Genomic DNA, 23,719 nt, shown 5'->3' with positions numbered 1-23,719 from the left:
TCACAATATCATATGGCTTTTAGGTACAGTCCCAGCAGATGATCCATGATATTACGAATATGGGTACACCCCACCTTTTACCTTTTAAGAATACAGAGGTAACAACAGAACAACCAAGCTCTATGTGCAATGGCACCACCATATATTCTCTTGTAAATATATTGTCACTCGGCAATCCCTATTAGGATCTTGTCCAGCAACCCAGTATTTTAAAACCTGGACCATTTGTCAACTCCAAAGTCTAGGGGTGGTGGGTTTGGCAGTTCAACTGGACAAGTATTGGCCTGGTCAAACCATAAAAAAACCCAGGACTCAAATCAGCTACCTGGGTCAACCAGGGTGAAAATACTGCAGAAACAAACTACTTACATGAAAAGAAAAATATACCAAGAGGAAAAAAATAAGGAAATTTTGCATTAACACGAATACCTTTCTGCTCCACCCATTGCCTCAACCATTTCTTTGCAAAGTTTCATGGGGGGTGGAAATGGTTTAGGATCTCGGCCCAGAATAAATCCAAAATCAACATGGAAAAGCCGCCCATCATCCCTAAGGAGAAGGTTGTCTAGATGCCTACAAACCAAGAACAACTTTCTTAACCAATGCCACTAGATATATGAAATAATGACCTAAAAAAGACAATATGCTTGTGTCAAAATTATAGTAATTGACTGTATCCTTGACATGATATAAAGCTTAGGACTTCTCATGATTCTTAAGTGTCACTAAGAGTATTTACCAATCAAAGACAGAAAGTACGGCAAATAACAGAATATTTCCACCTACAGGCTTATACAGTCTTAAATAAGACATTCATTTCCAATGATAATGTCAGAACACATTTGGGTGTATAAACTTGACTTAGAGAAAGCTTACAACCTAGTGGATTAGTCATTCTTGCACTTGATAATGGATAAATGTGGCTATGGGAGCAAATGGAATAGATAGCAGGTTGCCTTCAGTTATGTCATTCTTCAATACTAATGAATGGCTTGGTGAAAGATATCTTTCCCACAAAAAGATGACTTAAGCAAGGAAATCCTTTATCCCCATTTCTTTTCTCACTAACCACATATGTTTTAGTCACTTAACATCCGAAACTGACAAATTCAGGTTGACCACAGGGATGAGAGTAGGGAGGAACAACGTTGTAGTTTCACACTTGCAATTTATTGATGGATTAACCATTTTTTTGTTAGGAAGAGTTGCATAATGGGCACCTATCTTAAAGAGGGAGAGCTTGAAAGTTATGCTGAAACTTTGGGATGACCCACATCACAGTGGCCTTCGAGTTAAAGTTACCTTTAGGAAACAATCTGACCATCTGAGAGCTCTTAATTTTTGCAACCTAGTACTTATAGATTCACCAAAAAATTTAGCAACTGGAAAATTATGCTACCAGCAAAAGTGTTTGGAGAAATCATGAGAGGTTTCCTTTAGAGCTATAGGAAGATTGGTGCTTAGGAATCTCTCTCTGGTCCTTTAAAGAAGACAACCTAATTGGTGCCTTCATCAAATTTATTTTCACTACAAGGCAGGTGGCAAAACTAATTCCCATTCATTAATCCTCTACCACTTTGTCTCTTAGGTCCTTTAAAGAAGAAAACCTAACCGGTGCCTTCCTCGTATTTCTTTTCACTACAAGACAGGTGGTAAAACTTCTTCCCATTTACTAATTCCCTACCACTTTGTCTCTTAAGCCCTTTAAAGAAGATGACCTAAATGGGTGCCTTCCTCATATTTGTTTTCACTACAAGGCAGGTGGTAAAACTACTTCCCATTTATTAATCCCTTACTCCTTTGTCTCTAGAATTTGAGGTTTTCTTCTCTCAATTTGCATGCTGGTGAAATCCTACAAGAGGGAAGAGAGATACAAAACTTTTGTAGGAAATATGCACTAAAGAAGCTTTGATTGCTTTGTCATCATTTCCTTATGATGTCCTCTAAAGAGAATGGACTAAAGACAAAGTTTTAACCCAATACATCACCTTACCAATATTCTCATAGCACCGTTTTCCTCTACAAGAAACACGGTTCATCTTGAGTGGCATCCTCCATTTTTTATGAGTAACAAGATTTATTGCTTCAGAAAAAGAAAGAACTGTGTACAAATGTCAAGTCTCCCTTAACTTGAGGAGGCCTATTTCTGTCAAATGGCATCCTCCATTAAATCTTATGAAATTAAATTTTGATGGATGTAGTATGGGAAATCCATGAAACAAGGTGGCATGTTTAGAGATAACTGCAGTGGTACTTTAGCAATGTTCAAAGGACCCATAGGGCAAGGAAGCTCAACTAGAACAGAGTAGTAAAGTTGGGTAAGTCTCAAAATTATAGACATTGTAGGCTTTGTAGCATAAGGAGGATCATGGGTAGTAATTGAATGGCTCAATAACGATGGTCTGGATACATGACAACATAGACATATTAAGGGAGGTACAAAGTCTAGCTAGGGATATAAGAACCTCTTTTTAAATGGGCTAGGAGATCAGTAAACAACTTGCCAGACACTCTTGCCAGGCAGGGAGTGAACTGAAACTAGATGCTTTCAGAGGATACAAACTTGGTGACCATGAGAAACTGATTATATGACTGAGGTAAAGTGTTGAGGTGTGCTAGGCTCATTTACATTTTGCAGTATATTATACTTTCCTTTATAACATTTTAATAAAAAATTGTACTTAGATAGCAAAAAGAAACGTGAGAAATGCAGTTTCCATTTTTACTGCCTTTAGGCATTTGTATGCTTTCTTCGCTTCACACGGCTGAAATGAAATATTACCTGTCTCCAATCCCCAGTATATATGTGATAACAGAGTAGCCAGCACAGCTTTTAATAAATGTTTCAAGACAGGTAGCAGTTATCCCAAAAGGCCCATCTTCATCAGGATGAAACTTCTGCAGATAACTTATGATACTACGATGTTCTGACAGAATCTGGGAAAAGAAAAAATTATATTCATCAGCCATAGTAAGAATATATATCTTACAAGCTATGGATCAAATTTTATTGGAGGCTCCCATAAATGAAGGCACATAATGCACAAAGAAAAGTGGATGTAGATGAAGAAAAACAAATTGGCTAGCAGATCCATCTAAGGGTTGAGGAAAAAAAGTAATTTTATGACCAAGAAATTTGGGGAAAACTTTCTTCTCATAATTGTTTAGACAACAGTAATCATTAATACAGATGATCAAAAATATACTATCAAATTTCTAATATTAATAACTTGGACATTACTTACAAAAGCAAGTACACTTGTAACCATAAAACCCAACTACATTATTCTAGCCTCAGAAGTATCAAATACGTTATTACCTGTGCTAAAGAACTAGATGGTATAAATTCCAGCATCCCTTCATCTTGTCCAGTTGCTAATACTCTATATGGGGTTAAATGCAAGTCAAGATTCTCCAATTTAAGCAACCGGTCCATGAGAGAAACCATTTGAATAACCTAAAACAAACAAAATGAACAAATAAATATATCAGGAGACACAGACCATATTCTGGCAACTTATATACTTTGAGAAGTAAAGTATATATCTAGATATGCACAACAGTGTTCTGGTGAAGATCACAGAGAAAAAGTCTAGCATCTACCAGTTGGTCTTGCCGAAGATCATCCCCCTTCTTAAATATGACCTTGCAACTTGAACCATTTGCTGTTCGAAATGTCAGACGCAGAGGATGTAGAGCACTTTTAAATAATGATGACTCTGATGGAACAATCCCAGTGATAAGCACTCGTGGTGCCAGTGGTGATCGTATTGGCTGAAGTGACAGTAGAATAACAGGATTTCAAATCTCACAAGGTTTAGAAGAATTGATCACATCTATTATATCTATGCAAAATTGACAAGGTAAAAGAAGAATATGTCAAGCATGCACTATCTAGCAAATTAAGATCAATAGAAAAGTAGCTTAAGATAAAATGTAAAAAGGATACCTCATCAAAATAGGTAAGCTCACTCAGAAGACCAGAAAGCAGTTGCCTTAGCTTTTCAATTTTCTTCTGAGTTCCTCCACGTACATTTCTAACATCTCTCGTTATAGAGCATAATTGTGCAGTCAGTTCTGTCTGACGCACTAAACTTTGCCATAACTTGATTCCATCTTCTTCTCCACCCACACCAGATACCAACTATTTGAAAGTAGATATAAATTTCAGGATCACATAAAGGAGACAGAGTTACTTGTCAAACATGTCAAAATTCCTTGAAGTTTGGCTTTCTTTCATTATTTATCATTAAAACAATAATGATAAAGCAGTATTCTTCCAGACCAAAGCCAATAAGCCTCTCTTTTTTTCCCTTTTGATCAGTAATAAACAGAAATTTTATTAGTTATGATGAAAGAATGAAATGATGATGTAGAAAGTGAAGTGTACCAAGCACCACAAGGTATGGGCTAGAAAGAGCTACCTATCCCAATATATCATTTTTCATTACAACCTGTTTTAATGAGGGGACAGTCCCCTAAAATAATTAATTCCAGTTTTAAACCAGTAAACCTTTGATGAGAAATAGTTCATACTACTTAAAGTACTTACAGGTTCCTTTTATTTCAGTATCATTACGCTAAGTAGAGCACTGGAAATATCTGTTATGTATCATATACAGAACAAAACAAGATGGCATACCTTCATCATATTTTCCTCCAGGATCTCATAGGTACAGTAAAAACGCTTCGCATATTGAGGATCATGGAGTTCCACAGCTACATACCAACGAAGAAAGCTCGCCAACTCAATATTGTGCAATGCTGCCAATATGAAAAATTAACTTTAGATGCAACCAAGAGGTATGCTCTAAGAGAGAGAGAGAGAGAGAGAGAGAGAGGTAATGCTCTAAAGTTCTGTAAGCTTGCATTTAAAACTTAAGTAGATTCTTGGTGAGCAACTGTGCACATACAGCGTTGCACAAGGAAATGAGATAAACGTGATTTATCAGAACGCTCAAATCGAAGAGCTTGCACCAGCTGAAGTAAGTAGCACTGTAACTCATCATCATCAGCTCTTTCAAGAACACTTACTGCATATGCACGAACCTGCTTAGAAGGATATAAACCTAGTTATAAAATGAGGAGTGTCAAGAACTAGCAGGGATACATTTATATCAGAACATAGAGCAAAAGAATTGTCAACCAATAGTAAATGATCACACAAAATACCAATAAAAAGTGTCAAAAACTCAAAGGCAATTTCTCCTTCTCTAATGGAAATATGTTTCTATATAATATGTGGTCCAGTAATATCCAGTAGCTTCTTCAGTAAATCTAGTTTGCAAAGATATCACCTTCACAGAAGTCTACTAGGGAACTAAGTTCCTTTTACTAAAGATCTGACAGTAGTATGGGAATATGGGTAGAGGAGTTATAAAGGTCAACTTTAATGGCGACGCCGCAACGGTATGTGTAATCCAGGTCCTTCTAGAATGGAGTGTGTTTATAGATGAAAATGAAATGGTTTTATAGCAATTTTTACATTCCCAATAGGCAATGGGAAACTCTTTAAGAGCAGAGCCGTTGGCTATATTACAAAGTTTAAGGCTGGCAAAAGATATTAACACAGAGAAGTTAGTGATAGAAGGTGGCCCAAAAGCGGTGACAATCTGGCTGGAACATAATGACCAGGGGTTGTTGCAGTCCAGGCAAGGGTTTCACAAAATCATATGGCTCACTAGGAACCTTGAGGTTACTGCCAGTGGGTTCCTAGGTTGGCAAATGGGTCATGGGTGTGCTGATGCTTTTACCAAACAAGGAGCAACTACGGACTAGTTTTTTGGGTTCAGTTGTAAAATATACTGGAATTTCTAGCCTGCTTTTGAATGATTGCAAAAGTTGTACATGATTTGTTTATATAATTAATGGTTTTCAGTTTCTGATCAAAAAGGGATTTCACAGTAGTACAAACAGGGATACATAACAATTTTTCATCAATGTAATGACATCACATTTAGTATAAGGGTAATAGTGTTGATGAAGCTAAGCAAGGGTTTCCACAGTTATAAAATAGTTGACAATTACACCTACAGTAATTCAGATAATGCAAGAAAAGAAGAAAAGAGAGAAAGAGAAAGTAGAAAAGAAGTTTCAGCAATAGGTTGTGGAAGAAGAAAAGAAGGGAAGAGAGAAAAGAAGAATTCGAACCTCTCTCTCTAGCCCCCTTTCATCACTTTTATTAATAATTCTAAGTCTGAGTACAATTACTTGGATGCCCTTAATGGGGTGGCCAGCACTAAAGAGATAATTAAAGAAAATAAAAGAAGGCCCATAAGGCCCATAACTAAGAAAGACAACTTTTAAACACTACTTAAAAGAAATAAAGAACACTAGGGCCTATTCGGCCCATTCTCACTGCAAAAACCAATAGCAGGGATTTTTTTTTTTTTTTTTTTTTTTGCGATACATACCTCTTCACTTTCAAAAACAGGAGATAGAAGCTCCAGTGCATCACATACATCAATGGTTTCCCACCTTCCCATTAGTTCTAATGCCTGCTTTGCTTCCTGTTAATACATAGAAGTGCCAATTTCCATGCATGAAAACAAATAATCTATTAAGCAATGACAAGATCAAACCTGCAAACCAAATGAAAAAAAAAAAAAAAAAACTTTCCAATTTGTCTTTTTCTTTCTAAGGAGAACTGGAAATATCCATTAAGGAGCAAAAGAATGAACAATACAGGTGCTAAGACAAAGCTAAAATCAAATATCCAGAAGAGAAGAAATGAAACAACATAAAAAACCAAAAGAAAGGAAGCAATACCCCACTCAACCCACCCTACATTAACAACCATTGTCACCAAAATCCAATCAGCCCTCTCAATTCCATCTCTATCCAAGAGGTCCAATGTCAGCCAATCTAAGGGACCACCTGAATGGGATGTTCGCTTTAGATGTCAAATATCTAGCTTCTCTAATGATTTTGTTTTTTCTATTTTTTTAACAGAAACATTATATGTGAAATTCTATTATAAAGGGAGACTAGATTCTTCATTCCAGAAAATTGGAACGAAAGCAGATACAAAACAGCCCAAGGCTGGCAAAATATATATAGATGCCTAAACAATGAAGTTGTCCTAAAGCCAAAATTTCTTATCCTGGACCAAGTGCACTCCCTCCCCCCTCTCAAGTTAATTCACTGCTGTTATCCCTGCCCTTGCTAAGTCCACAATGCCGTTACACTTGGCAGATCTGAGGAACCAGTCAAATGAACAGATCATGTCACCTTCCCTTCCCTTATATAGGACCTTGAAAAGCTATGGTCTCTCTGTTCTTGAGGATAACCATCATATCACAATCAAGGTTCAAAATATCGATATGCCTGATACGCCAGTAGAGGCGTATCGGTAGTTTTTTTTTTTTCAAATCCAGTTCAGAGGGGCTGGTTTAAGGTCCATCCACCCCCTGAACCGGTCAAAACCCCGATACGCCCTTTGTAAGGGCATATCGAGAAGCTCCCGATACGTATCGATATTTTGAACCTTGGGATCAACAGCTCCGATACCGATTGATGTAGGATTTGAAAGGTCAAAGGATGACTATAGGAGGGTTAAGATGGGTTTAGGGGTGATTTTGGGAAGAGATTGGGTAGATTAGGAAAAGTCTTGGAGCACAACTGCAAGAATTGTAGGGTTATCCCAAGATGGTGAAAAACTTAGAAATAGGGAAAATAGGTTTAGACATAGGGCCATTACTTGGTGTAACAATAAAATCTCAGGTTGTCAAGCATGAGAACACAGGTCCGAGTCTGAGAGCATCCACTTCGTGCAAAAAATGCCAAAGGTTAGGACCGTATCCAGTCCATCCCTCCCAAGACCCCAATAGTTGGGACCAACATTGGGTAAAGGCTTTTTTAGGTTTGGGATAGGAATTTTTTTTATGAATTTTTGTGGGTAAGGTTCAAATGATATTGTAGAGAATGATCTAGTTTGGTAAGGTTCAGAGCATATCTTGCATAAAAGTACAAATATTATGTTATATTAGCATAGTAAATGGAATTTTGGAATGAGATATCTAAATTTGTGAGGATCTAAATATGGGAGCAATCAGAGAAGGTTGGACATAAAAAGGTGTAAATGGCCATAATAGAAAATTTTCAGGTTTTGAATCTATCAAAAAAGAAATCAGGTTTTGATTAAAAAGAAGAAAAAACTCACCTAGATGAGTACCAGCCCTTGAAGAATGTTGAATGAACACCTTTTAATGAACAACTTATAGCTACTGATTGCTTCAATGAATTCTTGAAAAGTTAAAGACAAAATAGAGAGAGAAAAAGGAAAAAGAAAACCCAAAATCACTCAATAGGGTGTCTAGAATAACTTTAGGGCCTAAGAATCACTCACCACTGATAGAAAATGTTGGAAAACCCCAAATAAACACCATTAATTCATTCTCCCACATTTTTGCAATACACACACACACACACAAGTCACTACTATAAGAAAATGACATACACTAGATTCTGAAACTATTTATCCAATCTCTCAAAAAATTTCCCAATTTCTCCTTTTGGTGGGAGCAAATTGAGAAAACTCATGCATGACTTCCTGTTGTCTGGGTGGATGGATTAATAAAAGTTTACCTAGTTAACTGGAAACAGATTTGTAAACCCATCTTTTCTGGTGGACTGGGTATTAGAGTGAAAAGACTTAATGTCAAACTCCTGGGGAGATGGTTATGGTGTTTTGTAGCTGAACCAGATGGTTGGTGGAGAAGATTGATTCCTGAAAAGTATGGAATCAGTGTCAGTGGATGAGGATGCAGAGAGCACTCAATAAGCCTATGGATGTAGTGTGTGGAAGGGAACTAACAAAGCTTTCCCTCATTTTATCAAAGGTATAAAGTACCAAATAGGAAATGGTAGCAGAATTAAGTTCTGGAAGGATCCTTGGTGCAATGAACAGGGTGTTGAAGGAATTGTTTCTGAACCTGTTCAGAGTTGCATGAAATCCTTATATTCTAGTAGCAGACTCTTATCATGTTCAACGGGCAGTAGTAACCTGGACTCCCTCATTTAGAAGAAGCTTCAATGACTGGGAGATATATGAAGTGACAGAGATACTAGCTCTGATACAAAATCAGCAAGTAAATCCACAAAACCAAGATTCTAGAAGTTGGAGATGGACAAAATCTGACCTCTTCACAGTGAGGTCTTTTTATAAAGGACTGTTAGGAGGTTTGGATGATTCTTTTTCTCACAAGCGATATGGAGCACAGCAGCATCTTCAAAAGTCAGGTGTTTTGCTTTTTTTGTTTTTTGATCAGCAAAAGTAAATTTATTCTATTAAATTAAATTAGAAAATAGGAGTGATTAATACAACTTAATTGACCATAGTGTCAATCCCTTCAAAACCCAAGTTACATGGATGCCCAAAACAATTGCTGCCTCATAACCCCTTGTTTTGCTAAGGAGTCAGCTAACCCATTTGCACTCCTAATCCACTTGAATTAAACCTCTAATTCTCTTGCAATCTTTTCCACATCTCTTAAAATTTGCTGAAAGATCCAAGGATACGCCTGTTAGATTTTGCCCATGAGATGACCACTTGTGAGTCTCCTTCCACCTCGATCATTCTAAATCCTAGCTGTTTAGCTAGTTTGAGTCCTTGCAAAAGAGCCAAAAGTTCAGCCTTCAAAGAGCTTCCCAAACCAATTGGCCCCGAAAACATTTCCACAATCCTCTCTAAGTTTCTGATGACACCTCCTATTCCAGCCATACAACTCATACCCGGGTTTCTGAGGGAACTCCTGTCGAAATTTAATTTTACTTTATTACCTCCTGGGGGTTTCCACTCCATACAAATCCCGCCTTTTACTCTCAATGATTGCGCAATTTCAGTTCAAGCCCTTGAGAAATCAGTTACTGAGAAGGTTTTGAAGATGTCTAAGGTCTTCACCCAAAAAGGCAATCTTTATTTTTATGCTTTCTATCACTTCCTCCAAGGTCCTACTCTTCTCCAAGAAGATTCTACTATTCCTCTCTTCCCACACCACCCAATAAATTGCTGCTTTAGTGGCCCTCCAAAGCACTTTCCCCCTTTTCTTTGGTTGCCTCAAGAAGTTAGGATTGAACAAACCCACCACATCTTGAGGGGGGGTCCCACATGCACCCAAAGAGAGATTAGTAAATGGTATAAGGTCTCACCATTATCCCTACATAAGAAGCACATGTCAGGAGAAAGGCACGTAGAAGGCCTTCTTTTCAGCAACATATCACAAGTATTTACCTTACCAAGGAAAATTTCCAGGCAGAAAGCTAGAATTTTAAGTAGGATAGGCTTACTCCAAATTTCTTTCACTGGGAAATTTACCCCTTGATGGTCAAATGAGGCTAGGGACTTGAAGAAAGAGGAGCAAGTAAAGAGGCCAGTTGGAGATATCGTCCAAGTTCTGGAGTCCTCAAGAGAGAAATCTAGCAAGACCTACCTTAAAGTAGTAAGTGTATCAAAGAAGAACACACAAATTCCCTTAACCCCCCTTCTAAACCCCAAGTTCCAATTTAATCCGTTTAGAGAAGGTGTTCCTATTCTAGATATGGGTTCCCCTTTAAACTGAGAAATACCAAAAAGATCAGGAAAAAGCTCTTTAAGTGGAAATTCCCCTAACCACAAATCCTCCCAGAAGCATATTTTGTCACCCCTTCCCGCGTCATACCTAACGGAGTTAACAAGGATTGGGTAAATATCATGAATTGCTTTCCACGAAGAAGCTAAGGAAGAGTGGAGAGCAACTTTTACATCACAGCTAGGGGTGGCAATTTTTCACCCAACCCGCTGAACCCACCCAGCATCTAACCCACCCAACCCGCCCATTTACTTGGCGGATTGTGTGATCAACCCATCACCTAACCCGCCCATTTAAATGGGTTAGGTTGTGGATAACCATTAGGTTAACCATCATAGACATAACTATTAATTCCTTGGCCTTTTCTTTTAATTTTCTTCATTTGAATTAAATAATTTATAATTAATGCATTAATTTTCTATTAATTATTGACTAAAATTAGTTTTGTCTTGAATTAACACACTTCACCCAACATAAATCCAAATCAATTTGACCCGAGTCCGGATCAGTTCAACTCGATCTGACCTAAATCCGAAATAGACCCTGGACGGGATGGTTCGGTACCGCTTGCTTTGCCCGCTTTGGGTCGTCCGGTCCAACCATTATTCACACAGCCCGTTCGGTCTGGTTCATATCCATACAACCCGACTCAAATCCGGTCCGGTCTGATTTACTTCTCTTGACCCGTTTTGGGCCAGTCGGTTCGGTCCCAAACCTGTGCACAAACCTGACATGAGCCGACCAAAGTCAATCCACCAGTGACTGAACCGGCCCGGTCTGGTCCGACCAAACTGAACCGGTCCGGTTGGAGTCTGGTCCAACCAAACTGAACAGGTCCAATCAAGATCTGGTCCGACCTGACTGATCCGGTTCTAAATGGTTCAACCACTCTTGATGTGATTAGCTCAAAGACAATCCAATTAGATAGTTCAAGTTGATCTGACCGTTTTGAACCTAAGTGGTTTGTCAAATCCGAAACCCAAACAAAGTTAAATGGCTTTGCTGCTTGTGTAAAAATAACATGCATGTAATGTGATTTGAACCTTCACCACTTGCGTAAAGTGCAATTACTCTTGCCATCAAGCTATGACCAACTTTTGTTAAGAGGGAGTTAGTTTTTTGTTTTAAGTACACAAATATAAGATTAATGGGTTTGGGCGGGTTGGATTGGGTTAAAGCGGGTTTGGGTTGAACCCAACCCATTTAATTTTATATAACTGGGTCATTAACGGGTTGGCGGGTTAAATGGGTTGGGTTGAAGCTCAACCCAAACCAACCCGCCTAATTGCCACCACTAATCACAGCCATTACTTTCCAACCCATGAATGCTTACTATTACTTTGTGCTACAGCCTTTTGCTCTCAAAGGGAAATCTCGATAACCATAACCTTGATATTACCTTGTCCTTTTTTTCTTCTCCCGGTTCCCACAAAAAGTCCCTCATGTACTTCTCCAATTGCTCTGCTATCCTAGTTGGGATGCAAAAGGTTGAAGGGAAATAAATGAGAAGATTTGCCAATATAGCTCTCATTAGAGTAATTCTTCCACCCAAGGAGATGTAATTCCATTTCCAAAGGGCTAAATCTCCTAGCAAACCTTTCCACCACTGGCTTCCAAAATCCATTACATCTAGGGTTCCCTCCCAAAGGCAAGCCTGGGTATATGATAGGCCAATCTCTAATCTCACACCCTAGTACCTCAACAAAAGTTTACAAGTCCTCTTCATCCAAGTTAATTCCTGCAATCCCACTTTTACTCCAATTAATCCTCAACCCAAGCCAGGTGTTTTGCTTGGTTGATGGCATGGGAAAGATCTTTAACGAAGGATCTCTTAGCCAGGAAGGGTATGAATCTGCCTGATCTTATTTGTCCTCTGTGCAATAAAGAAGTTGAGACAACAGCTAATCTTTTCCTCTTCTGCACCTTTCCAGCCAGAATCGGGCATTTTTCTGCAAGACTGTGCCTCTCTATTAGTGCTGTCCTACGTAAGTAAAGCATATGAATGACAAAAAAAAGTAAAGTGTTGCTGGGCAGTTGTTCTGGAAGCAGCTCTGTGGGCCATTTGGTTAGAAATAAGTTCAAGAATTTAAGCAGAAAGCAGAAAGAAAATCCAGAGGGGGGCAGTAATCAATTTTGCTATAGATATGATAAGAAGCTGGGTGTCTACTATTACTTGTTTTGAAGGAGAATACACTTCATCCTTTTTTTTTTTGGAAGTGGATTTAGGTCCTTCAAGAAACTCTTTCTTGGAAGTGGTTTCTATGTACAGAAACTCTTTCTACAAAGGACCATTCTTATAACACTTTTTCTCTCGTTTTTTTTTTTTTTTTGAACTGTAAGGTAAAGTATTTCATTAATCAAAAAACATAGAAACCCCTGTACAATGAGAAACTGAACAGAGGATGTACAGATTTGCGCATAACAACCAAACAAAACCCCAAAAAGACTTAGCACGTCTTTGCCCATATCACTTTTTGATCTTAATACAATTATACTTTTTCTTCAAAAAAGAAGAAAAAAAAAAGAAAGAATTTGCAAATCACCTTCCTTTAAGTTTTTTGTCTTTCTCTTGTTTCTTTTTCTTTCTCTTTTGTTTCATTTCCAGCAAAGACTTTATGGGCAGACTTTATCCTCCCAAAAATCAAGACTTTCTGTTGCGAAGCAACATTACTAGGACCTTTATTAAAGTTGAGCCTACCACTTTTTCTATGTAACAAGCTGGGATTATATGACATATACTCTCCAGCTTGAGGGGGAGTGTTAAAGTAAGCTGAATAGGGGTAGTTTAGTCATCTTATGTTTGTTAAGTGATTTGCTTATGTGGCAGTTTTATTAGAGATACTCTGCCCCACACTTAAGTAAGGGCAGTTTAGTCTTTGTAAATGTCATTAGAATCTAAATGACTATTAAGGGGGTCAACTGAATGGAATAACCATCAGATTTTGACAGACCCTTCTTTTCCTTCTTCTTCTCTTCTTTCTTCTCTTCCTGGTTCGGGTTACTGTAGCAGCATTCGAAACACACCGCAACAAAATGGAGTTGCTGAGAGGAAAAACAGACACATTGTGGAGGTGGCAAGGAGTCTTATGGTGTGTGCTTCAGTTCTTGTGCAGTTCTGGGGAGATGCAATTCTTACAGCTATACATGTGATTAATCGTGTTCCTTCATGGACTTTGGGGTTTAAGGTGCCATTTAGCCTCCTTTTTCCAGATGGAGAGATATTTCATATACCTCTGAGGGTTTTTTGTTATGTTTCTTTTGTTCACATTCTTGGCCCTTGTTTAAGTTCGGCCTGCCCTAGAAGTCTGTTTTGTTTATTAGCTGAAAAGTAAAGTAAACAGCAAAGAAGAGAGGAAAGAAGAAGGAAGAAGAGAAAAGGTTTGGTTCGAATTAGGAAAAAGTCAACCCTGGTTTCGACCAGACCAGTTATTATATTATTAATAAAATTGGAAAAGACATAAGTGCCCTTATTTAAGTAAGAGGCACTCGAACTAACATAATAGTACACATCAGCATTCTCAATAGGTACAAAGACCAAAATACCCCTTCACTAACACTCCCCCTCAAGCTGGTGAGTATATATCATATAATCCCAGCTTGTTACATATGTAGTCCACTCTCCCCCAACTCAAACCTTTTGTAAACAAGTCTGCCCACTGGTTTCCCGTATTAACATATGCAGTCTCTATCACTCCATTCAGCACCTTCTCTCTCACAAAATGACAGTCAACTTCGATGTGCTTGGTTCTTTCATTAAACACCGGATTGGAAGAGATATGAATTGCCTGATTGTCACAATATTGGAGTACTGATGTCATATCCTATCTCCTGTAGAATGTTCCTTAGCCGCACTAATTCACAAGCAGTATGTGCCATGGCCCTATATTCTGCTTCTGCACTACTTCTTGCCACAACTGTTTGCTTCTTACTTTTCCATGTTACCAGGTTACCTCCTAGAAAGGTGCAATAGCCTGTGGTAGACCGTCTATCAGACATAGAACCTACCCAATCAGCATCGGTGTATCCTTCTACTTCCAGTTTTCTGCCACTTTTGTACAGCAAACCACGACCAGGAGCTCCTTTCAAGTACCTCACAATCCTTAGCACTGCAATCCAATGTGGGACCAAAGGTTTCTGCATGAACTGACTCACCACACTAACCGCAAATGAAATATCTGGCCGAGTAATGGTTAGGTAGTTTAGTTTGCCTACAAGTCGTCGATATCTGCCAGGGTCTTCAAATACTTCACCTATATCACTGCTCAGCCTTGTATTTGTTTCCATAGGTGTCTCAGTCGGTTTAGTACCCAACAAACCTGTTTCTTTCAGTAAATCAAGCACATATTTCCTCTGACACAAATTAATGCCATGCTTAGATCTTGCTACCTCTATGCCCAAAAAGTATTTCAATTTTCCAAGGTCCTTTGTCTGAAAGTGTTCCTATAGGAATGCCTTCAATCTGTCAATATGCCCATTTTATCATTTCCAGTCACAACGATATCATCTACATACACCACCAGTAGTATTTTGCCTGTATGACTGAAGACAGAGTGATCAACTTGGCACTGTTTCATACCAAACTTCTTGACCACCTCACTGAACCTACCAAACCTTGCTCGAGGGGACTGTTTAAGTCCATATATAGCCTCTTAAGTCTGCATACCTTACCATCCTCCCCCTGAGCAACAAACCCTGGTGGTTGCTCCATGTAGACCTCCTTGAGCAAATCACCATGCAAAAAGGCATTTTTTATATCTAGTTGATATAGAGGCCAATCATACATAGCTGCAAGGGAGATGACAACACGAACTGACCCTATCTTATCAACCGGGGACAATGTCTTTGTGTAGTCAATGCCATAGGTTTGGAAGCACCCTTTTGCAACCAGCCGCGCCTTCAGGCGCTCAACACGACCATCTGGCAAGTACTTAACGGTATACACCCACTTACAACCGACAGCCTGCTTCCCAGGAGAAAGAGCGGTGAGGTCCCAAGTGTGATTATGATGGAGGGTAGAGAGCTCTTCTTCCATAGCACGGCACCACTCTGGAGAGGTAAGGGCTTCCTGGACATCCTTAGGAACAACCACTGAGGATAACAAAGAGATGAACTGGCAATGGGAGGCAAAGAGGTGAGTAAGGGAAACAAAATTGGAAATAGGGTGAAGGGTGCATGTGCGTTTACCTTTCCGTAAGGCAATAGGAAGATCAAGGGCGGAGGCCGGTGTCGGATCTGGAGCTGGGTCTGTCGACGGTGATGAAGCCGGAGGAGTCGCAGCCGGTACACGTGGGCGATGTGTATACACGTGACGGATAGGTGGACAGTCAACGGACGGTGGCACCGGAGGCAAGGACGTAGGCACGACTGGAATCAGAGGAGGAGGATCAGCCACAAGAAGGGGAAGAGGAGGAGGTGATGTGGAGGAAGCAGCATCACCGGACCCCACGAAGAACGGAGTAAACTCGAAGAAAGTAACATCAGCACATAACAAGGAACGACGAGAACTGGGATGGTAACACTTGTACCATTTCTGAGTCCGGGAATAGCCAAGGAAGATACACTTAAGAGATCGTGCATCTAACTTGTTAGTCCCGGGACCCAGATTATGGACGAAGTAGACACACCCAAATACCCGAGGAGGAAGCGGAAACGGAGACATGTTGGGGAACAAGACACTAAAAGGAGAACGACCATCAAGAATAGACGTGGGCATCCGATTAATTAAGAAACAAGAGGTGAGCATTGCATCACTCCAAAAGGGTTTGGGAACATTCATGTGGTGCATGAGTGAGCGTGCCGTTTCTACAAGATGTCGGTTCTTTCTCTCAACAACCCCATTTTGTTGTGGGGTGTAGGTACATGAAGTTTGGTGTATAATGCCATGTTGGTCCAAGTATTCTTGAAAAGATGAAGACAAGTATTCACGGCCATTATCATAACAGAAAATTTTGATGTGAACGCCAAATTGATTACGGATCTCAGCATAAAATTTCTGGAAGATGGCAAATAATTCACTTCTTTCTTTCATTAAATAGAGCCACGTCATTCTTGAAAAGTCATCAACAAAAATAACAAAATATTTGTATTTGAATGAATTAAAGAAAAAAGACTCGACACACGGTTATCAACCCTAGAACTAAAGGGAACACGATGGTGTTTCCCAAATTGACACGACTCACAATCTAGAACAAAAAGTTGACTCAATGAAGGGACCAAGAACTTCAACACTTTCAGCGAAGGATGACCAAATCTACAATGCCACTGGAGAGGAGAAATAGATGACTGAAGGGCCGTTGACGTTCTTCCACCACCATCAAGATAATACAGTCCACCGGCTTCATGCCCTCCACCAATCTTCATCCCCGTCTTGAGATCCTGAAAAACACACATAGAGGGGTAAAATGTAATGGAGCAATTAAGGGACTTGGTCAGCTTACTAACAGACATAAGATTAAATGGAAGCTTAGGTACATATAAAACAGAGGATAGGGATACAGTGTCTAGGTCAACATTACCAACACCACGAATAGATGATGTGAGCCATTAGCAAGGGTAACAGATTGTGATGTTGAGCAATGAGTGAGAGATGAAAACACACCTGGAGTTCCCGTCATGTGATCGGAGGCTCCAGAGTCAATAATCTAGGGGTTGGGTGTGGATGCCAAACAAGCCATACCTGAGTGTGCAAAGGTAGCTGTGCTCTGGTGCGATGTGGATTGAACAAACCTTTCATACTCATCACGAGGAACACTCACCATCTCCTTGCCTGGACCATCTGAAGAGGTAGAAGGCATCTGGTCAGCTGACCGATTCTCCTGTCTAAAGCTGGAACTGGTGTCACTAGTCATGGCATGGTTGGCCCACGTCGATGGTGGACCCACGTCGATGGTGGACCATGTAAGTCATAGCAGTAGTTAATAGTATGTCCATCCAAACCACAATGAGTACACCTCTGTGGACCCGAGCCACGTCCTCTACCACGAGCTCCCCTGAATCTCTGCCTCCAGTACGACCACCACCACGGATGTGTAGATCCACCACTACCACTCTGGCCATACACTGGACCACTACTGCCACCACGGCCAGGTTGGGCTCCTCGAGCCCCACTTCTGCCACCTTGACCTCTCGACACTACAAATGCTGATTTATTTGAGATATTAGAGTTTTCCATAGACCCAATGGAAGTCCTCCGAAGACGAGCAAACACCTCTTCTAAAGATGGAAGGGAAGATCCTCCTAGTATCTGGGCTCGTACTGGTTCATACTCAAACTTCAGCCCCACCAGAAACCGAGTCACATCAAACTGCTCTCTCTGTTGCTGTTGAACCTTGACATCAGAAGTGAGAGGATGATAGACATTTAACTCATTACGAATATTTCTCATACTGGCATAGTACTCAAGGCTCTGATTTCCCTGTTGCAGATTGAAGTATTCCTGATACAGTTGATATACCCTAGTTGTATTATCCTGACCAGAATACAATTTCTTAGCATTATCCCACACCTCTTTGGCTGTCATCAAGAAACATGAAGTTCACACTGATTTTGGGTTCCATACTGTTCCACAACCATGTGATGATCTATGCATCTTCCTGTTCCCAGTCTTCATACTCCTGAGAATTAGTGGGGGGTTTCTCCTCTCTTATGTGCTTTACCTTCTTCTTCACCTTCAGAAAAACCTCTACAGACTTGGCCCAAGGGACATAATTCTCTCCATTCAGTTTAATGGAGGTCATTTGGACATTCAGGTAGTCAGTAGATATCATCACACTAGGTTTACTATCACTGTTATCTGCCATTGCCGAATTCCCTTATCACTGAATCCTGAGCACTACACACTGCACACTGCACACAGACACTTCACCGAAATCTGCACACTGATTTCAGCAATAATAAAGGCTGAAAGCCACACTTGTAACACCACAAACCCTACTCTACAGCTACTGGAAGTTTCACGATTAAGTAAACACTACTTCCCTTCGAATCACACACAAACCAGCATAAACCCTAGCATAAAGCAATTTGAAAACCCATCATAGGATCTGTACCACACCTCTCATGTGTTCCATAACAGAAATTATGCATAAAAAAAAAACTCCTTACCTCATCGCCTGAAGGCCAACCACACGAAGGAATGAAACACCACTGCACCACACGCACCAGCCCTACATTAATTAGGGGAGGGCTTAGAAACCACAACAACCAATCACCAACGACACCACCGGAGGCATAGAAACCTCCAAGGGAAAAGGGCGATCACTCCTTTTCAGCCCTTTTCCCAGTCTCCAACCAACGGCTAAGAAATCCAAGAGAAACCCTAGTTCAAATGCGCAGAAAACAGAATTCTAGCAAGTCTGATTTGTTTAATGTGGCTCTGATACCATGTTTAAGTTCGGCCTGCCCTAGAAGTCTGTTTTGTTTGTTAGCTGAAAAGTAAAGTAAACAGCAAGAAGGAAGAGAGGAAAGAAGAAGGAAGAAAGAGGAAGAAGAGAAAAGGTCTGGATCGAATTAGGAAAAAGTCAACCCTGGTTTCGGCCAGACCTGTTATTATATTATTAATATAATTGGCAAAGACATAAGTGCCCTTATTTAAGTAAGAGGCATTCGAACTAACATAATAGTACACATCAGCATTCTCAACAGGTACAAAGACCAAAATACCCCTTCACTAACAGCCCTCATTGCAAGAAATTGGATCCTAAGGCCAAGAAATGTGTTTTTCTTGGGTATGCTCAGAACCAAAAGGGGTATTGTTGTTATGACCCAGTGTCAAGGAGCAGATTTCACTATGGATGTTACCTTTTTTGAATCCACATTCTTCTTCTCGGGTGGTTCTCCTCAAGGGGAGAGTTTTGGGGAGGAGAACTCACAATCTGTTCCTCTTCCTGTTTCTGTGGTACCTCCATCAGTTCAGCCACCACCTGCACCATCAGTTCAGCTAGCATCGGTTCAGATAGCACCTGTACCCACAGTTTCATTACCTGAGCCACTACGGGCAGCCTCACAGCAATATCAGCGTCGATAAATGATGGTTGACTCCACACATCCTCGACCCACACCACTCTTTGCCAGTCCTTCTAAAACTCCAGATTCGGCAGATACAATTCTAGGTATTCCTCCTGAGCCTGTTATGTTTTCTGATGATAATGTTTTTGTCCCTAACACCATTGTTGCAGCTGATCCCACTGACCTTGATCTTCCCATTACACTTCGTAAGGGGAAGAGAAAGTGTACAGCCCACTGCATTTCACACCATCTTTCTTACAGTGCCTTATCACCCTCCTATCGTGCTTTTCTTTCTTCCCTGGACTCTGTGTCTATACCCAAGAATGTTACTGAGGCTCTCTCCAAACCTGAGTGGAAAACAGCTATGCAAAATGAGATGGATGCTTTGGTCAAAAACCAAACTTGGGAAATAATTGATCTCCCCCCAGACAAGGAGACAGTCGGATGTCAATGGGTATTCACAGTGAAGTATAAGGCCGATGGCAAGATAGAGAGGTACAAGGCAAGGTTGGTAGTAAAAGGGTATACTCAGACCTATGGTGTAGATTATCTGGAAAACTTTGCACCAGTAGCTAAGATGAATTCAGTTCGTATTCTTTTATCTCTAGCAGCCACCTATTCATGGCCCTTGTTCCAGCTTGATGTCAAAAATGCTTTCCTCAATGGTGACTTATAGGAGGAGGTATATATGGACATTCCAGCAGGCTTTTATGAAAATGTTGGTAAAGGAAAGGTGTGCAGACTCAAAAAATCTCTGTATGGACTGAAACAGTCACCTAGGGCTTGGTTTGACAGGTTTAGAGGGGCACTCATCCATTTTGGATACACACAGACACAGTCTGATCACACCCTCTTTGTGAAGAGGAGAGATGCTTTGGTGTCAATTCTGATTGTGTATGTGGATGATATAGTGGTGACAAGAAATTATCTGGAAGAGATTGATGATCTCAAAAAATCATTACAGAAAGAATTTGAGATCAAAGATCTTGGTGAGCTCAAATACTTCTTAGGGATTGAAGTTACAAGACCCAAGCATGGGATCTTCATTTCACAGAGAAAGTATGTACTTGACCTACTGCGAGAGATTGGGAAGCTGGGGACCAAACCAGCAGACACTTCTATTGATCCAAATCACAGGATTAATGGTGTGGATGGTGAACTGGTAAAGGATGTAGGGAGATATCAAAGAATGGTGGGCCGACTGTTGTATTTGTGTATGACACTACCAGATATTTCTTATGCTGTCAGTGTTGCGAGTCAATACATGCATGCACCTCGGGTTCAGCACTGGGAAACTATTGAGAGAATACTTGCATATCTGAAAAAGCACCCTGGCAGAGGCATTCTTTTCTCAAATCATGAGAATTTGAAGCTAGAATCCTGTACGGACGCAGACTGGGCAGGATGCTTAGATGACAGGAGGTCTACATCAGGAGTGTATACCTTTGTAGGTGGAAACTTGATCTCCTGGAAGAGTAAGAAGCAAGCGGTTGTGGCAAGGTCAAGTGCAGAGGCTGAGTATAGATCCATGGCTCATGGTGTCTCAGAACTTCTTTGGGTTAGATCTCTTTTGAGTGAGATTGGGGTGAAAGCAAAGGAACCGATGATGTTATATTGTGACAATCAGGCTACAATCAATATTGCCCACAATCCAATTCAGCATGATAGGACAAAACACATTGAAGTTGATTGATACTTTATAAGAGAAAGGGTAACAACCAAAGAAGTGTGTTTGCCTTATGTCTCTTCAGAGTTGTAGCTGGCTGATGTTCTCAGTAAAGGGGTGGTAATGAACAAGCTTGAACATGATCTACGCAAGTTGGGAATGTATGACATTTACTCCCAACTTGAGGGGGAGTGTTGAAGGTTAATTAGTTTTATGATGTTTTTCTGAATAGATGTTTTATGTTAGTTGTTAGATAGGAGGTGGGGGCCACAGTAGTTACGTGAGTCCAAATTTTATTATGTTTTTTGAGTGTTATATATGTTGTTTTATGTTTTGCTGCCCTATAAGGGAATAATTGTCTTTGTACTATTCTATTATTTTAGTGTAAATAATAAGTGAAGGGGGTGGCCAGATTATTGCTCTCTTTTCTTTCAACTTCTCTTCTTCTCTTCTTCTCCTTCTCTCTTCCTTCTCTCTTCAAGAAACTACTTTCATTCATATTTTTTTTAATTCAGCAGATTTCTACTATGATCAATAAAATTGATAAAATAACGAAAGCCATCAATAGGCACAAGGGGTGAAGGGCCCCACACATCATAATGGACTAAATCAAAAGGAGCTTGAATTTCATTACTAGAAATTGGATAAAGAGTTCTACATTATTTTGACAACTGAAACACTTCACAAACCAAACTCTAACTCGAAGCATACTTAAACAACTCAGGAAACAATCCTTGCATCAAAGAAAAAGACAAATGGTCTAGCCTAGCATGCCACAAATATAACCTAGTTACTAACTCCTCATTATCCCAACCACTAAAAGTAGATGTCTGTAAGGCTGAACTAATGTCTGCATCAAAATAATAGAGACCTCCAACTCATGACCGCTCCCAATTTTTGTCTTCATCAATCTATCATTAAAAATACAATGAGTAGGAAAGAATGTTATGCTACAATTTAAGTTTTTTGTAAGCTTAAAAAGAGATAATATAATAGGTTTGAAGCAAGATTGGGAACATGCAGAACAGATTTAAGAGAGAGATCATTGCCTAGGTTAACCTCCCCCTTTCCAGAGATGATGGAGAAGGAACCATTAGCTACTCTCATCTTATCTTGGCCATACATCAAACCGTACAAAGAAAATAAATAAGACGTGTGATATATGGTTGGTAGCACCGGAATCAATAATCCAAGAGTTAGATATAGGAGCAATCACATTATGAGTAGAGACAGTACCTGATTTGGCAAGAGAGGTAGATGCAAATGGATTGTTCATCAGTCGAGCCATGGCTCAGCTAAGGGTTTCTACCTCATCAGCTGTGAAATCCAAAAGGACCCTGATGTGTTGGAACTAGTGGTTTGTCCCGTTGGAGGAGTAACTGTGGGTGTATTCTTTTGGCTTTCAGCACTGTTACTTATGACAATATTTCCACTTGTTGTTTGGCTCTTCTAATGCTTCTTGTCCTTTCTTAATGCAGTTGGTTTCAGGTGAGGGTAAAAAATCCAAAAAGTCTCTTTCAAATGTCTATCTCCTCCACAATGAGAGCAGTTAAGGTGCCTCTTGTCTAAACCCTTGCCCCTATTTTGGCTTGAAGAAATCAAGGCTGAATGCTCAATATGATGCACTTGGGTGTTTACTTGCATCTCTTTTTTCTTCTAACTTCTTCGTTCCTTACAAGATAGTAAACATGCTATAAATTTGGAAGCTCATCCCTTCCCAAAATTTGAGATCTTACACTTTCATATATTGGGTCTAGGCCAAACAAGAACTTAAAAGCTCTGCTTTCTTTTATTTGTTTATCATGCCTTTCCTCATCTCTTAGAGCATTCTCCCAGACAAGTACAAGATGGTGGTCCAGTTCTTCACATAATGCTTCCAAGGTTACAAAAAAAGTTGCAAGAAACATATCCCCTAGCCTCAATGCAACAATATCTTGTGTTAGTCTATAAATTCTTGCATTGTTCTTCCATTGTCCTTGCTCCCCTTGGAGTCATTGAAGTAAGCATCCAGGGCATAACAATAGCATTCTCCTTGCACCAGGTTGAGTATTCAACATTAGGGGTACAAATGGATCGGATCATGATCCAATCCGATCCTATTTGGTCGAATTTGAATCACCCCCCCTATTCGATCCGAGAAGATCCAATTCGATATATATGCTATATATTTATTTATATAAATATATAATGCATATATATTATTTATTTATTTACAAATATATTATTTATATTGCATTTTTGTAAATTTGTTATATTATTTATTTTTTTATAAAAAACATGTATATATATGATGAAAATAATTAAAAATATGCTTGTATTTTTGTTTTTCTTTATTTAAATTGGTATATTTTATTTTCCTTTTAATAATTTATTAATTTTTAAAGAAAACAAATTGGATTGAATCAGATACGAATATCCAACTTCCCGATCGGATTCGAATTCAGATCCGTTCGGATCAGATATAAAATTAACAGTGTTA

At 39.6% G+C, this 23,719-nt stretch overlaps 1 protein-coding gene across 17 annotated transcripts in view; it reads right to left on the bottom strand.

Annotated features, from left to right (window-relative positions):
• The window catches only part of VPS34 (vacuolar protein sorting 34), a 50,562-nt gene that overhangs the window by 2,628 nt on the left and 24,215 nt on the right, over positions 1-23,719 (bottom strand). For 13 of the 17 annotated variants that reach the window (XM_088899418.1, XM_088899419.1, XM_010271073.3 and 10 more), the window contains 8 exons: positions 6,414-6,509; positions 4,914-5,049; positions 4,643-4,764; positions 3,950-4,144; positions 3,604-3,774; positions 3,320-3,457; positions 2,783-2,937; positions 430-573 (listed from right to left, as the gene is read on the bottom strand). In XM_088899418.1, coding sequence (XP_088755544.1) covers positions 430-573; positions 2,783-2,937; positions 3,320-3,457; positions 3,604-3,774; positions 3,950-4,144; positions 4,643-4,764; positions 4,914-5,049; positions 6,414-6,509 — 1,157 coding nt within the window. Of the gene's footprint in view, positions 1-81; positions 285-429; positions 574-2,782; positions 2,938-3,319; positions 3,458-3,603; positions 3,775-3,949; positions 4,145-4,642; positions 4,765-4,913; positions 5,050-6,413; positions 6,510-23,719 lie in introns of all 17 variants that reach the window. The other 4 variants (XR_016083151.1, XR_016083152.1, XR_016083149.1 and 1 more) reach the window with 1 other exon arrangement.

The sequence above is a fragment of the Nelumbo nucifera genome, chromosome 2 (assembly GCF_055504915.1).
Source record: "Nelumbo nucifera cultivar China Antique chromosome 2, China Antique-T2T, whole genome shotgun sequence".
In the NCBI taxonomy this organism is placed as follows: Eukaryota; Viridiplantae; Streptophyta; class Magnoliopsida; order Proteales; family Nelumbonaceae; genus Nelumbo; species Nelumbo nucifera.
Note: the sequence above shows the minus strand (reverse complement) of the source record. Positions and strands in the feature narration are given on the sequence as shown.